This window comes from Sciurus vulgaris (genome assembly GCF_902686455.1).
Source record: "Sciurus vulgaris genome assembly, chromosome: 1".
NCBI classification, from domain to species: Eukaryota; Metazoa; Chordata; class Mammalia; order Rodentia; family Sciuridae; genus Sciurus; species Sciurus vulgaris.
The window spans coordinates 205,808,935-205,823,390 of record NC_136461.1 but is presented as its reverse complement, the minus strand read 5'-3'; the positions used below and the strand labels follow the sequence as shown (position 1 = coordinate 205,823,390).

Below are 14,456 nucleotides of genomic sequence, written 5' to 3'. Positions count from 1 at the left end.
GTGCTCTAAAAATGCATCTAGTCTGCACGGTTGTTGACACCCCAAACGCTGCATGGTCATCAGCCTGGTCCTGGCTCCACCTCACCCCACGTTCAGTCACTGGGCTCTGCAGGAGGGAGTTGGCCCCATCGATTTTTCCTTCTTCAAGTTCAGGCCTTCCCAGTGTGGTTCTAGGGAAGATGTTCCTGCTTCAGTGGGTTTAGAAGGAGCTTATCAAACATAAATCCCTTCTGCTCGCCACACCCTGCAGTCAGCTCTCCCTACCTGGACCAGGGGAGTCACCTGCCAAGGCAGCCCAGGTGCTTGGCTGGGGCAGGAGCAGAGCAGCGCGGCAAGCACCCCATGCAGAGGAAAGCCCCGCTAGATGGTGCTGCCAACGTGTGGGGAGCAGAGGAAGGCGCACCTCTAAGGGGGTGAGGGACTCGGACCGCAGCGGGCAGAGCACGGAGGTGTGTTTTGACAAGAGCAGGTTGCACCTGCCCAAGGCGAGCCCAGGTGCGGGTGCAGAGTGGACCAGTGCAGGAGAGGGAGACCGGCCTGCAGGGGAAGGTCGAGGGCTTTGCTATGTACAGAGCCTGGACACAACCGGGAGGCAACCAGACAGCAGCCGAGGGGGTGCCGGGTGAGGGAGTTGACCAGCTCCTCAGGGAGCTCACTCCAGTGCAGGTGAAGGGAAAGGTTAAGACTGGGCTGGGAACCCAGGAGCATCGGCAACAAAGCTTCTGCAGCTGTCCTCTCGCTGAAACAGACGAGAGGAGGAGGACACGATGGGAAGACCCAGGATCTGTGGAGCGGGGGGCTGTGGCAGGGGCAGGGTGGCTCCTGCGTTCCACACTGAAGTGTGGTGTGAGGAGAGGCCCCATCTGAGGGCCTGACACGTGTGCCATGAATTCCCAGCCCCTGTGATGAGGCTCAGCCACCCACGTTGGTAGGTGAGGACTCTAAGGCACGGAGGTGTGGAGGACCCACCCACCCTCCAGGACGGCCCCCCAGGCTGCGCTCCTCTTGCTAGTGGTAGAAGTGAGGCGTGCTTCTGCAGCCGGGGTATGAAGGTCTGGGGCTTCTGCCACTCACGGATTCCTCTTGGACCAATGACTCCAGGGAGGCCACCAGCCTGCTGTGAGGACAGTCAGGTGGGCTGGGCTTGGAGAGGCCCTCAAGACAAGGAGTGGAGAGCTGTGGGCAGGAGCCATGGGTGAGCTTGCCAGTGCACCCCTGCCCTGGGCCAGCCACAGTGACAGCAGCCCCGGCGACAGCCTGAATCTGCTCCTGAGACTGGCCAGGTTCCTGGCCCTCAGGAAGTAGATGCCGTAAGGAACCGGAGTTCTGCAGCCATCTGTTACAGAGCACTGGTGGCTCACAGCAGGCACAGCCTCAGTGAGTACCAGTGGCTCCAGAGCTGCCTTTGAAGCACTGTCCCTGTGACCTCACGGAGCTAAGGTGAGGAGCACATTTTGAGGATGAGCACTTTGGGGCTGGGGCAGAACAGGGACAGCATGAGCAGCCAGGGGCAGCCTGGAGGGGCACTGAGACTACACGTTTAGGTACGGTCTGTGGGCAGGTAGCGGGGACAGATGGGCCACTGGGGAAGAGCTCAGAAGCAGGCCGCTGGTGCGGGGCTGCCAGAGCACATGCACTGCAAGCCAGCAGGGAGCAAGGAGGCAGGAGAGGAGCTGCAGGTCCAGCCAGAGCGTGGCTCGGGCAGAGGTCCCACTTGCTCAGACCGGCCTGCTCACTCTGCAGATTGTGGTCGTGCTGAGCCAGAATCCTCAGATTGCCAGTAAGGAGAAGAGCTCTTGGTGTGGAGCAACAATAATTCCACACCGCACCAAGGCATCACCTTAAGCATGGGGCTGTAGACACTGAAAGCCTTTAGCTGCTACTTTTAAAAACATGGGTCACTTGGATCCTTTAAAACCAAACACTGGAGTGGTTATTTTCAGCCTGCTGAGATTGAAAACCTTTAATGAGGAGAGAGGACGTCAAGGAAGCACCCTGGTACTCTTGGACCCACAGACCAACTGAGCCAGGAAGTCGGTGTGTCACAATTCTTAGGCTTCTTTCCAAGGTTACTCTTGCTGAACAACTCCAGTGTGCTTCTGCAGCTGTTCAGAGCGCTTGCCAGGGAGCAGGCTGAGCTGAGAGCTGGGGATGCAGTTGCCTAAGGCAGTTTGTCCTGAAGGCTGCTATGGCCTGGGTATCGTTGTTCCTTCAAAACTCACTTTCTGGATCCCAGGACTCAGGGAGACAGCAGTAAGAGGTGGGGCCCTTGGGAAGTGAGGCTGGGGGGCCCCACCTCATCAGTGGGGTTTCTGCTCGAATGAGGTGCTAGAGGAGGCTCCTCGTCCTCTTCCACCACGTGAGGACACAGAAGGGCTGTCTAGGAAGCACACAGAGCCCCAGGCACCAAAGCTGCACCTCACTGCACTCTGGACTTCCCTGTCTCCTGGAAGGTGAACAATAATCAATAAATTGCTAGCTGATAGCGATTCTGTTACAGTAGCAGGAGAGGATGTGCACAGACTGTGAATGTCAGTGGTGGGACACAGAAGAAAAAGAAAACCAACAGCATGATGGTGTGGGGTGCGGCAGGTGCGTTAAGAGCCTGACTCCAACAGCACGGGGCGTCCGCCAGGGCTGGGTGTGGGAAAGGTCATGGATTGCCTGGAATCTTGGAGTGTTCCAAGACAGAGCTACTGTGCTGTGGGTGGGTCACAGGTGCACAGAGACTGATCCCTCCAGCTCGGGTGCAGCCCTGCACGGCTGGAGAGCCCTGGGCCTCCTCCACTTAACTCAGTGAGCTGCACCTTCACTTCCTGTGTGGCTTGTCCTGTCCTGACTGGGTGCATGTGAAGAGGTACCTAGGAAGAAGAGCCAGTCTGTGTGAAGAGCTATGTGCAGCTCCTGGGCTCCGGGGAAGGTGCTGGGCACATGGAGAGCCAGGAATTTCCTGTTCATGTGGCAGCTTCGACAACCCTGTGGTGGTAGTGGAGCTCACAGGGAGCGGGGGAGAGGCGCCCCACCACCCCCTCTGGGGCCTGGTTATCCACCACCACTCAGCTGAACACAGGCTCAGGCCGCACGGTGCCCGTGGAGTCAGGGCAGGATCAGCAGAGGCTCAGGAGCCATGGCAACTCGCCCAGCAGCAGCGGGGGCCCCTCCCCAGCAACAGTACCAGCAGAGCCCAGTGTGCAACCTGAACCAGCTTCCCCCGAATCTGCATCCCACCAGTAACAAAGGAGCACCTCCTTCCCTCACTGAAGCAATGCTGCGGAGGCTGGCTAAAACCTTCCAGGGCAAGGGGCCTGCTGGCAGAGCGTGCCCATCTGCTGCCTCCGAACCCGCACCTCCTGGCCCTGCCGTGCCTAGTGGGTCCCACTCAGCTCAGCAGCCCCCAGCAACTTTAGATCAGGACCTTGGGAGGGCGTGTGAACAACTCTTCTCAACCTCTCTCCACGCTGCGGCAAGCCTCCCTCCAGCACCCAACCAAGGCCGGAGATCTCGGTCCCCGCTCACGGGACCCACCTGCGGCACAGGGTCACGTCCTCCCCCAGAGACCTTCCGCAGAAGCCTCCGTCAGGACACTCCTTGGTCCTGCCCTCACCGTGGCAGCTCCTGCCTGGTCTCCTTTTGGGTTCCCTGCATGCCCCCGACTGGTGAGTGCTGTAACGTGTTCCATGGGTCCATTCTCTGATCTCCACGCTCAGAAGACCTTCAAAGGACACCGATATTCTGATGGCTCTCAGACTTCAATCTCCAGCGGAGATGCAACCCTCCAGAGGTGCACCTCACACTCAACCTATCGCCTCCTCCCCGTCATCAGAAAGAGGCAATTCTACAATTTCAGAGCTCTGAACTAAAAGCTCTGTGTCATTCAAGTTGCTATTGTCTGCATCTCACAGCTGGTCTGTGCACTCAGTTTTATCACCTCTACTTTCAAAGTCCCCCTGAAGTCTGGCCAGTTGCCATGTGTGCTGCTCCCCGGGTTCCCTTCCCTCTGTGGCCTCCTAACCGGTCTCTCCCCGCTGGCTCCACCACAGCCTGTCCCAGTGCCACTGCAGTGATTCTGGGTCCTGGGTCTTTTACTCTTCTCTCCAGCTCCTCCATGCACCGGCGGGTGCCACGAAAGCCCCAGAACCCTCAGGGCTGAGCCACAGCTAGCATCTCCACTCCCTTTGATCTTCTTGGTCCCCTGCTCATTCCGCTCCTCCTGCATTGGCCTTACCTTGCTGTTTCTCAAGCACACTGCTACCTCAGGACCTTGGTACTTGCCATTGTCTGGACACAGCTCACTTCTTTACTCTTTTAGGTCCCTGCTAAAAGTGTCACCTTATTCTTCAGCCACCCCAATTGTTTGTCCTGATGCCCTCCTCAGCTCGACTGCCACCTGCCTGCCTTTGAGGCCGATGACCTGTCCTACCCTAGGCACACACGCTTCTCCAGGAGGAACTCCTTCTGCGTGCTCTCTGCTTTCTCGCCAGTATGCAGGACATCACCCAACATAAGAAAGGCTCTTGAAAAATGTGTTCAGTGAGGTTGTGTGGGCAGTAAAATAAGGGGCCATGATCTGGGTATGGAGAGTGGCTGAGGACACAGGTGCGTTGGCACTCCAAGTCCACGGGCCTTCTCGTCGGCTGACTGGGCAGGTGAAAAGGGTGCACTCACCATGGTCCACCCTGCAGGGCCCAGTGGTCAAAAACTGATCTAAGCCGGAGGGGGCCGTCCTCCTGCAGCCCTCCTGGGCCAGCCCTCCCACAGGCTCGCTGGGCAACCAAGGTGCCCTCTCCAGCTCGCAGCCCTCCCCGGATGCATCGCCAGAGAATAAGAAAAGGAAACCATTCAAAGTGACCCTGTGGTTGACAGAAGGTGGCAATGTGGCTCACTGTGAAGAGGCCAGAAAGTGACACTGTCATGATGCACAAGACTGCTCTCGGAATTCCAAGATCAGGACGTGGCGTGTGAACCTCCGGCAAGGCAGATCGAGCTCTCTCTCCTGGGCCTGCCGAGTTCAAGCCACGACACGCCAGTGAAGGATGGAGGAGCACGGAGTGGCTGCCAGCTCTGCGTCCCTAACAAACGAGAGGCTTGGGAACCAGGCTCCGGCTCCGTCCCTGCCACTCTGATCCCACGGCAGCCTCTGCGATTGACCTTTTGTGTGACAGGAGGTTCTGACCAAATGCTTTCATGTTTATTGGCTCATAACTGAGGTGGACCAGTCATTTTCAAATCTGGAATGTATGTCCACTCTTGCCTCGTGCAGGGGTTGCAGCTGTTCGTGGTCCTCCTGTGCGCAGCTGAGAGCTGAGCTGAAACGACAAGGCAGTCTTCTAGGTACACAGGAAAGCAGGAGAGACGTCGCAGGGGAGCCTTTATTAATCACTATACAAATCATTTTTTTGTTGTTTTTTTGAAGAGACCACAAAATAAGATTTTCTTTTCTTTTCTTAAAAAAACAGGCCTTCCAAATTAAAAAGCATACTATTTCATTAAAAACATTTAACGGAACACATAAAAAAAATCATGATAAACCAGGACGATTTTCAAGTTTCCAAGTGGATTCATTTACTGACTAGGCACGGTGGTGAGCTGACTATTCTTAAGCAGTCCGTAAACAGAAGGGAAGCTCCTGAAAGAGAGGAAAACAAAATTTATTTTTATATATGAAAAAACTACTAGTAATTATATGCTGTGTTGGAACTGCAGAATTTAGGCAGAGAAACTAGGTAAGTAGAAATTTAATAGAAAGAAGGATATTTAAGGAAAGCAATGCAAGTCAGAATCATTAGAATCAAGGACACAGAATCCTTGTTCTCGGTGAGGATGTGTGGGTGGCCTGCAGCATGGTGACGAGCGCTCACCCCGTGACATGTGGGGCCTGACTTGGGGACAGTAGTGCCTGTCACATGGAACCTCAGATACAAAATTAGAAATAAGCTCTCCTGAGTGCACCTGGCAAGACCCTCCCAGCCCTGTCGTCTGTGAAGGGGCTAAACTTTCAGGCACTGCAGCACCTATTTTGACGTACCATACAGAGAAAAATTCCATTATTTTGAAAACAAGGTGGCCATTGAAGCTCACCACCTGGAGAAGTGTCCCTGCTCCCAGACACCACGCTGGGCCTCTGGCCACCCGTTGCCAGCGTTCCTGGCTCTCCAGATGCAGCCCTTCCCACATCTCCCGTACCTTGTAGTCCAGCAGGACCCTGCCTGTCCTGGACGCCGCCCCTCACACCCACAGCCAGGCTGTCACATCCAGCGTTTCTCTTCCCTGACTGCTCAAAAGACGCTCACTTCCAAAACACCACCTGGGTTCATCTTGCCCTTCCCAGGCCGGGCTCATCACTTCCCTCGGCACCACACTGCCTTCATCTAACCCTTTATTTCTGTAGACACCACGAGCACCTTGGACCAACAAGCAGAAAGCAATACTACATATATGACGAATCTGATGCGAACTGTTATTTTAAAGGCTGATCCTTTAAAAAGTCAAACCCCTAGGAGAGTAAGTTGATTGATCCTTAATCAATGACGACTTCTTGAATGGCTGTGGCTACGTTCTTTAAGGTCCACAAAATGTAACAGACTCCTTTGTGACCTTACTGGGAAAAGAAGGGACAACTCACACAACTAGCAGCTCAACCTCAGGCAGTCCGCAGCTGAGTGCTGTCAGCCTGCACATACAGGCGGAGATTGCGGGCTATTTCGGCTGAAGGAAGAGAGGAAAGACCTTTGAGAGCCAGCAGGATTCAGATAGGTAGAAAGGCAGAGAAGGTGACAAAGACACTGGGGAGGGAAGTGTCCTGGGGGGCTTGTCTGTCTCCTCCGGGAGACTTGTCAGAGGCCGCCTCCTTCACCTTCAGGAAGCCGGCCACTCCACAGGCCAGCTCTTCCAACACTGAGCTAGTGTGAACAGGCCCAGGAGAGGACGTGCGTCCCAGGAGAGAGGGCTTGAGCTCTCCCTGTGCCGCATCCGACGCCCTGCCTCTCCTTGCTCAGTCTCCCAGGTACCGGGATGCTACTTGCCCATCTGAACCTGGTTTGGAGCAGAGGAATTTTCCGATGGCCATAGGTGCCAGTCCCTGTGATATACACACATGCTTTGCCTTTCCATATGAAAAGAAAAAAAAAAGAAAAAGAAAAAAAAGGTATGAACAGCCAGCTGTGGGTGTTTGGAGGTGAGTGGGGTTAAAACTAACTTTCCTTGGCTTAAAGCCTCTTCTGGAAGTTTTGAATTTCATACCAACCATATTTACTACCTTAAACAAGGGGCATATTTTGGTTTTCTCCTTTTTCCACTGAAAAAGTCAATGGCTGTAGAAGTAAATAGCTCGTTTCCACAGAGAAAGCAAACTAAGCCCAAGAAGCACCCCTGATGGTGTTTTAGGAACACCTGGTGGGCTCGTCTGTTGGTGTCGGGGCACCACGCGAGAATTCAGCGGTCATATCAAACAAGACGTGGTTGCTCCTCGAGGAGAAAGGCAGGCAGGCAGGCAGAGGTCTGCTTCAGCACGACTCCAGCCTGCGCACCTCCCTGGCTCATCGCCCCACCTCCCGGCTGTGGCTGTCGGACACCAGAACCGTGCTAGGTAGCAGACACGTGGTCAAATGTCACACACACCACGTACACATGCACGTGCACACACGTGACGGCACTTAACACCCCGACGTGGAAGACCACAAGAATGGCCGACCTGATCTGGTAGGGACAGAGACGCCCAGTCTGCTCTGCACCGTGAAACGCTGCGTCACCTCGCTGCGGCACCTCACTCGCCACTTCAGTTGTGGTCTCACTCCCACTTAACAGACACATGGCAAAGTATGTTCATATCACATAAAACGTTCAGATTCTGGTGGGGGGAGAGGCGGGAAAGGAGCCGGTGGGGCCCTGAGAGTAGAATTCACGTGATGCTGAGGGTCCCCGAGTAGGGACTCCGTGTGGAGACAATGGGCCGGGGACGATCTCCCGGGCGAGGGATGCTTCCAGATTCACTTGCAAGTGTGGACGGGCCAAATGACCAGCCTGACTCGGAGGGAGCAGGTGAGGCCTGGGACACAGGACGTGGAAGTGCTGGGTGGCCTTCCTACAGCAGCCTGGAGTGCGGCGGGGAGGCCCGGGAGGCAGGCAGCCAGGGCACACGGGGCCTCCGCGCAGAGCCACGGAGGCTCGCCACATAAGACACGGAAGATGAAGTCAGCAGTGCGGGCTGATCACTGGAAGGAACAGCTGAGGTTCTTGACAGAGGATCTGAGTCAGGATCAACTTCAACTGGATAGGGTTTTCCATTAGATAAGGGAGGGCGAAATTCAGATTGGAAGATGACCCAGAGCCTTTCCCAGTCAAAGACGGAAACAGTCAAGAAGTAAACACGCTATTTTACATATAATGATGGATTTATTCCTTTTTATCCTCTAAACACGGATCAGCTATATAAACAGTAGATATTATTTGCATAGAAAGTGACATTTTATTATTTATATTCATCACATCTATTCTATAAAATGGCTTTTATTGTGGTTGACTGTTAATTCTACAATTTTTCTTTAAATCATCACTTCTCTATGGAACCCACCTCCACACACGACCAGAATGTGTAACCTTGAGGTGAAACGAGGGAGCTAGACCTTCTGAACTGGGACATGGCAGCATGGCTGTGTGAGTCCACCACGCGCTGCCCACCAGGAACTGCACTGGTCCTATGACCATGCGTTCTCCTCTCAGGGACGTACTCCCCGTGGGGCGGTTAGGGCCCCTGCCTTTGTCTTTCCAGTCACTCACAGACTGACTGGCTACAGGACCACCAAACAAAGTAACCGGGGGTTTGCAGTTACTTTTGGAAGGCATTCAGTCTAAGAAGGCTCTGCCTCTGCCGGAAGGAAGAGAGCAGGGCAGGTGTAAGGGTGAAGTGAACATCACACATGCAAACAGCTGCTTGTTATTTACGCTTCTTAGCAGGACCTGCGAGATCCTACACTGTGTCCCTTGTCAACCCAGCATCTCTTACCGTCTCTAATTATCTAGTGTAACTGAAGTTTCCTAGATGACCGTGTTTTCTTTTAATTCAAAAAAACTTAGAGCAACGAATTAAAGCAGACATGTTTACTTTCTGCCAGGCGTGCCTCTGATCTTCACGGCAGTGCTGAAGCAGGTGCCACCACTGTGCCACTCTGAGTGGGAGACTGCAGTTAGGGAAGTAGAGTCACCCAGGACTCTGAGGCCGAGGACTGACCGCTGGGGTGTGTATGCTCCCCCAATGCTCCCCTGTGGTCATCTTCTCCATGGGTCCTCATACCTGGTTGGCACCTTCCCGACCTCGAGCCACCCTGCCTGGGCTGCCGCCCTCTTCCATGCACCCACAAAGCACCAAAGGTGTATCTGTCCCAGCCCTATTGGCACCTTCCCTGCACATGTTCATAGCAGACTGGCACCTTCAAGGACAGGAGCCACGTCTCACTGCACTCTTACTACCTGCAGCAGAGCAGGTGCTCAGCAACGTTCTCAGTGAGTGCTGACACTACTGATTTGCCTCGGAGTACCTTGAATACAGATGCAAACAAACTTAAACCAAAGACTCTCATGAAAGGACCTGGGCCAGCGGTGGGACGGGGCAGAGAGGGAGAGTTATCAGTCATGATGTCAGCAGATGCAGCGTGTTGACTCCCAGGGATGCCAGCTAACAGGAAAGAAAGCACCTCCTCTTAAGAAGCCTTTGATGGAGTGGGGCCAGTGCAGCCCGACACCAGAGTGGAGTTCAAGGACTCGGGACTGGGCTCCCCGAGCTATCAGGTAATGAGAGCTGAGAGGGTGATTTTGCTTTCTGAAGCTTACACCTTGGAAGAAAGGGCACTGGACTGAAGACCCCTCCAGGACGCGGTGGCTTCTACCAGCAAAGGAAGTGTCAGTACCTCCCCTTCATGAGGTCATGAATTACTGAACTGGAGGTCCCACTGATTACACATCTCTGCATCCCCAATGCCTCCTTTGCATCTAGTTTTGAATTCACGTACACGTGTACATGGTATATGTGACTCAATAATTGCTATCATATGAGAAAAATGGGTTTGAGGTGGGAGGCAAAGGTGAGAAGGAGACCTGGGAGGAGCACAATGCTCCCTCAGGGGCCTGAGAAGACTGGCTCCCACGGAGGGTCTTCCTGAGGGAGAAGTCAGGCGAGGCAGAGAACAGGTGAAATAAGAGGAGATCCTGACCAGCCAAGGAAGCTGTGGAGTCTTCTGACAAATGAGAATGAACACAAAGCTGTACGATGATTCCTGTGAATTAGACCTAAAGACCATCGGGCACTGACCCTCTGCTTATCCCTGACTTAAGAAACCTACATGCAGGGAACAACCGAGGTGGCGAGGAGAAAAGGATCAGATCAGTATTGGCTGACTTACATGGTGGAGGAGGGTCAAAAGCCAAGGAATGAAGGTGGCCTCAGAAGCTGGCATTGGCCACAGCCTCCAGAGGTAAGAATTGGGCCCTGATGGTATTTTGATTGTAGTCAGGGTTATATTTCTGAGCCACAGATTTTTTAAGATATAATTTTCACTGTACAAACCACCAAAAGAGATGCCTCCTTTGATTATCTGTTATGCCAATTCCTAAAGCAACAAGAAGAACAAAAACTACTCAAGAAAGGAAACAGAACATTTCAATCCCATCCCACGCTAAGGAGATGTGGCACAGGCTGTGAGGAAAGAAGCCAAAACCCAACAGGGACAGTGAACTTATATGAGAAAGATGAAGAGGATCATTTCCATTTTGAAGTTCATCTAACTGCTTCAGTTAATTTGGGCCGATGTCTTTCTCACTGATACTAAATGTGTGAATTCGACCTGAGCGTGGACTTCGGGCTGCATCGTTTCAGGTGGCCTAGCTCTCCCGAGTCATCTCACGTAAACTCATGCGGATGACGTGAGAAGCAAGCACCCCTGTACTGCACTGAGGTAGAACTTAGCAAGAGCTGTGCAGGACATGCAGAGTTCAAAGAGCAATACTTAGAAAGCAAAACTCTCAACAAGATCAGGGCCTGAGAACTGATAATAATGGTTCAGAACCAAGCGAGAAAGTCTGATAAGATCCTTTCCTTATCAACCTTTCCTTTACGTATCTTTGGATTCTGTTAAAGAATTGTGAAATAACTTTATAAAGCACCTTTTATAACACTCATCTTATGAAAGTAATACTTTGTTTTGCAAAACTCAGTAGCACAAAAAGTACTTTCATAAGACTAGGATGATTATTGTCAAAAACTTTCCGCAGATCTAAATTTTTTGCATGTGCATATGTATGTACAAAAACAAAAATGGGATCATATTATTCATTAGGTTTGGCGAACAGTTTCTGTACAGATTAATAATTTGGAAAACCTTTTCATGTTGTTGGCCAGGCTGCTGCTGTTTACTGAAGAAAGTGATCTGAATATCTAAATACTTCAAGGGCCTGTAGTTTACCATGCAGCTTCCTGGGCCTGACTGGTTTACATGCAGGCAGCTTCTTTCTGGCCTACAGAGTCAATCTGCTGGGTCACTGGTGTGGCCCTGTGAGCCAATATGGGGAAGACAGCCCTTCCTTGCAGCTCAGGATCATGGCGGTGTAGGACTCTTACCTAGGTTTGCTCCAGGTCATGGCCAGTCCCTCCGACATTCCAAGGTGGCTGACATTTCCTAACAAAAGAAAAGATCTTTTTACTCAAAATAAAGAAAAGAAAACCTCTTGAAAATAAAAATTAACATTTTATATAATCTACAAAACAAAACTTAAGTCAAACGATTAAAGAATAACTTTATAAATCTTTGTCAGTTTTAAGAATGCCCTCAACTACTAACCAAATAATGTATTACAAATAACTAGTTATGAGGTTTTACATTTATTTAATAGGGAATAATTGGCCCCAATTAAACTGACTAAACTAAGGATTTTTAGATTACTGAAACAAATTAAACTTTTTAAAATGAGAATTTAGGTGATCTTAAAGCCTTTCTAAAATGGATAATGAAACTTGCTAAGTTGTAATCTCCCTGGTTTTATTAGTTATATTAAGATAAATTAAGTGAGATTAAAATCTTATTTGATTTATTTACCTTTGAAAATGAAGACCGTTTAAGGGTTACACATCCTCAGCCTTGGCGAGTGGACCTCAATTAGTCAAGTCAGAAAGTCTTTAAAAGCTTTGTGCTTATTGCTTCCAGCATGGAGCGAGGTGTTCATTAAGGAACCAAAAGTCTCATAAAAAATCCAAAGTTGCACTAGTGAAAAAACGCTCAACAAGATGAAAACTGATCACATCTTTTCCAGAAAATCCAGTAGTTATTTTAAAACCAGTTTTAAAACAAGATTTGGTTCTGCGTAGTTTTAACGTGCTGCTCAAGCAGCTTGATACCATGTGGACTCTTTAAACAGCATTTAGACCTACTGTGAGCATATAATGGTACATTTAATTTTATACCACTTTTAAAATAAGTTGTACAATATTTAGTGTGACCCTTTTATGACAAGCATTGTTAAAGGAATTCTTTCCCTGTTTACAACTATTTATGAAGGCCTTTTTAAATAAGAAAAACATGAAATTGTTAGCTCACACACACGAAATTTCTTTCAAAAGTTTATTTAGTATCAAGCAAGAGGAGACTTTGCTTAACACTACAGAACATTTCAAGACTTGAGTTACAAAAGAATACCACATTATTTGCACTTATAATTGGCTTCCCTTTTTACGCATGTTGGCAAGAGAAAAAAAAAAGAACTAGCATATGGCTGAAAGATAAAATAACTAAATTCTATGGAAACCTTTAAAATGAAAGGTGAGGCTTATGTTAAAATAATGGATTAACATATTTAGTAAACCTATTTGTTTTAACACTAGTTAATCAAAGTTATTTTTTTCCTTTTGATGACCTATTTTTTCATATACAGACTGGAAATAACAAAATTTTACATGTCTTTTTTTTCCTGCCCAGGTTGATGTTTCAACAAAGTAGTTTTAAGTTCCATCCATTCATATTTTAAGCATTTTGATTTATTTAAAAAGGGATTGTTCATAGAAAAAAATTACTTTGAACAGTATACAGGACGGGTGGAGATTGGCTATTTCACAACATCAGACAGTACAATCAGTATCTGCCATATGGCTGGTCTCTGTAGATGCCCTTCGCTGTCCTCGCTGAAGGTGCCTTGTGTCTTGAGTTCGTCCACTCCTCTTGCCCTGTAATCGGGAAGATGAGTCACAATTAGATGATAGCCATGGACCCCGCAGCCTCGTCTGTCAGAATCCCACTTCGCCCTACACCAATGGCAGATGTCACATTCAAGAAACACACTTCTGATGCACCTAAAAGCAGCACGAGAGGCTCACTTTAGAAAAGCCACACACGCTGGGAAACAACCATCTCACTAGAAAACCATCAACGTGGGAAGAAACTGGCTTGCACCTGCACTGCCAACCAGCTCTGTGAGAACCTCCTGTCACTAGTCACACAACCACAGCTGACAAACTCATGCACGAACTCAACTGCCTTTGGCGAAACATCAAGACATTTATGAGTGGGAAACAGGAGGGTAAAGGATCATTTCAGTTTCTTCTTATAGTGAAAATGAGGAAAGAGAACACAGATAATCTATGAAAACAGAAGAGAAAAACCAGAGACTGAAATGGGAGCAGGAAGATTGAGAGAGAGAGAAAGGGAGTCTCACTCCTCTTTGGCCCTTTCATTGAAAGACTAAGGAGAAGCTGCCCTGGGCAGGAGGTAGGCCTCCCCAGCACGTCCTGGGGATGGGACAGGCTGGACACCCAGGAAATTCCTCTCTTTCTTGTATTGAACTCACACTGGACCACCATGAATAACAAAGGACATTCTATCATCTTATCTCCTGAAAATAAAGACATGCTCAGCCTCAGGATTTTTAGCAAATTATCTGCAGGTCTTTGACATCAAACAGTTAACTTCCTGCTGCAACATACAGCAATTTAAAAGCCATGTGTCCACAGAGACCAATTTAAAAAGCTGTGAAAGAAAAATGCTTAAAATGACCTCTTCTTTTGATACGAACATGCAATCGACGCCATTCCCTCCAGCTAACCTGCATCAATTTAAGTAGACAGCAGTCAGAAGCAATGTGTTTCTCTTAAGTGTTTGTTATGAATAACAAAAAACAAAAAAAAAAAAAGAAAGAAAGAAAGAAGAAAGCCAAGGTGCGGTCATCAGCTCCAGGCAGATGATACAACAAAATGTACTTCAAAAGGAACACTGAAAAATGGATTTTTAGTTATGTTTGGAGAAATGTCATAACACCCATTAGCCAGGATTCTGACTCACCTGTACTGGGTACAGCCTTCTCAGAGCCCTGCAGCTGAGAAAGCTTGGCTTCCCCCATCTCTCTGCCCTGCAGCAAAGGCGCTTCTCACTATCATTTTGTTGCTGCCACCAATTCTTTTAATTACTCCTGTCTTCTTTCTG

At 49.8% G+C, this 14,456-nt stretch overlaps 1 protein-coding gene across 1 annotated transcript in view; it reads right to left on the bottom strand.

The window, feature by feature from the left end:
- Window positions 1-5,229: 5,229 nt before the first annotated feature.
- Window positions 5,230-14,456, bottom strand: part of KHDRBS3 (KH RNA binding domain containing, signal transduction associated 3) — a 172,470-nt gene continuing 163,243 nt past the window's right edge. Inside the window, exons 9-11 of the mRNA XM_079118540.1 lie at window positions 12,084-13,204; window positions 11,609-11,666; window positions 5,230-5,626 (exon numbers count right to left, since the gene is read on the bottom strand). Coding sequence (XP_078974666.1) covers window positions 13,113-13,204 — 92 coding nt within the window. The 3' untranslated portion in view covers window positions 5,230-5,626; window positions 11,609-11,666; window positions 12,084-13,112. The remainder of the gene's footprint in view (window positions 5,627-11,608; window positions 11,667-12,083; window positions 13,205-14,456) is intronic.